We start from the raw sequence: 1,368 nt of genomic DNA on the forward strand, positions 1-1,368 counted from the left end.
CGCATGTCCTTGCTCCGCAGCGTGTAGATGATGGGGTTGGCGGCCGAGTTGAGCGTGGCGAAGGCAAAAAAATAGTTCGCCTTATAGAGGATCCGGCACGCCCGGACGGGGCAGGAGGCGTCCATGAGGAGGATGATGAAGGCCGGCAGCCAGCAGACGATGAAGGCTCCCAGGACGATGGTGACCGTCTTGAGCAAGGCCAGGGTCTGGGCAGTGGCGATCTCGGCGTGGCTGGAGCGTACGATGCAGTAGATGCGGCTGTAGAGCCCCACGATGGTGAGGAGGATGAGGGTGAAGATGGTGGTGACGAAGAGGACGTAACGTTTGGAGTAGAGGGGGAGGACGGTGGAGCAATCCCGCAGGTCGCTCATGCAGTTCCACCCCATGATGGGGAGGCTGCCGATGGCGGCAGCGATCACCCAACAAGCCCCGATGAGCAGCACCATCCGACAGTTCTTGTCGCTGCTGTAGACCTTGACCTTGGTGATGGCCACGTGGCGCTCGATGGCGATGGCCAACAAGCTGAAGACGGAGGCGGCCAACGTGGCGAAGGCCGTGCCTTCCCGTACGAACCACTGTACCGGCGTCAGGTTGAAGGTGGTGGCTCCGGAGAGCAAGATGTTGGCCATGAAGGCCAACCCGGCCAAGAGATCGGAGAAAGCCAAGTTCCCGATGAAGATGTACATGGCCGAGTGAAACTTCTTGTTGCGGCAAACGGAGATGAGGACCAGCAGGTTCTCCAGCACGATGAAGCAGCACAACACGACGATGAGGATGGAGACCACCCAACGGGAGGTGGTGGGGGAGCTTTCCGAGCCCTCCTTGGTGTAGTTGTAGTGCTCCCGGATCTTCTCCGTGTTGAAGTATTCCTTGTAGATGCTCCCCATGGTTCCTCGCCGGCCACGGCTCCGCTTGCCGCCCGTCCCGCCGACCTCAGCGCTGCCAGGACATGGTGCCGGCGATCCCGGGCTGCGGCGACCTGCGGGACAGAAGAGACGGGGTGGGAACGGCGTCGGGGTCCATTGGGAACGGCGGGGCCCCCCGACCGTGGCGAGACGGGGGGGGGATGTGCACATCTGGGTGCACATCTGGTTCGGCGAGGAGAGATGTGCGAGATCCTGCCGCGCAGCATCTGCGCCGGCACGGCAGAAATGACTCAAAAAGGAAATCCTGGTGACAGGCAGTAAGAGATGCACCTTCGAGCTGCCCGGGGTGCAGAGCACATCTGGTTCGGCGAGGAGAGATGTGCGAGATCCTGCCGCGCAGCATCTGCGCCGGCACGGCAGAAATGACTCAAAAAGGAAATCCTGGTGACAGGCAGTAAGAGATGCACCTTCGAGCTGCCCGGGGTGCAGAGTGCGGCCGGCG

The 1,368-nt window shown here is 61.8% G+C and overlaps 1 protein-coding gene across 1 annotated transcript in view; it reads right to left on the reverse strand.

Moving 5' to 3' along the window:
• The window catches only part of S1PR2 (sphingosine-1-phosphate receptor 2), a gene marked incomplete at its 3' end in the record, with an annotated part of 6,799 nt that extends 5,912 nt beyond the window's left edge, over positions 1 to 887 (reverse strand). Inside the window, exon 1 of the mRNA XM_009282485.1 lies at positions 4 to 887. Coding sequence (XP_009280760.1) covers positions 4 to 887 — 884 coding nt within the window. The remainder of the gene's footprint in view (positions 1 to 3) is intronic.
• Positions 888 to 1,368: the final 481 nt, after the last annotated feature.

Source organism: Aptenodytes forsteri, unplaced genomic scaffold (genome assembly GCF_000699145.1).
Source record: "Aptenodytes forsteri isolate BGI_AS27 unplaced genomic scaffold, ASM69914v1 Scaffold390, whole genome shotgun sequence".
Taxonomy (NCBI): Eukaryota; Metazoa; Chordata; class Aves; order Sphenisciformes; family Spheniscidae; genus Aptenodytes; species Aptenodytes forsteri.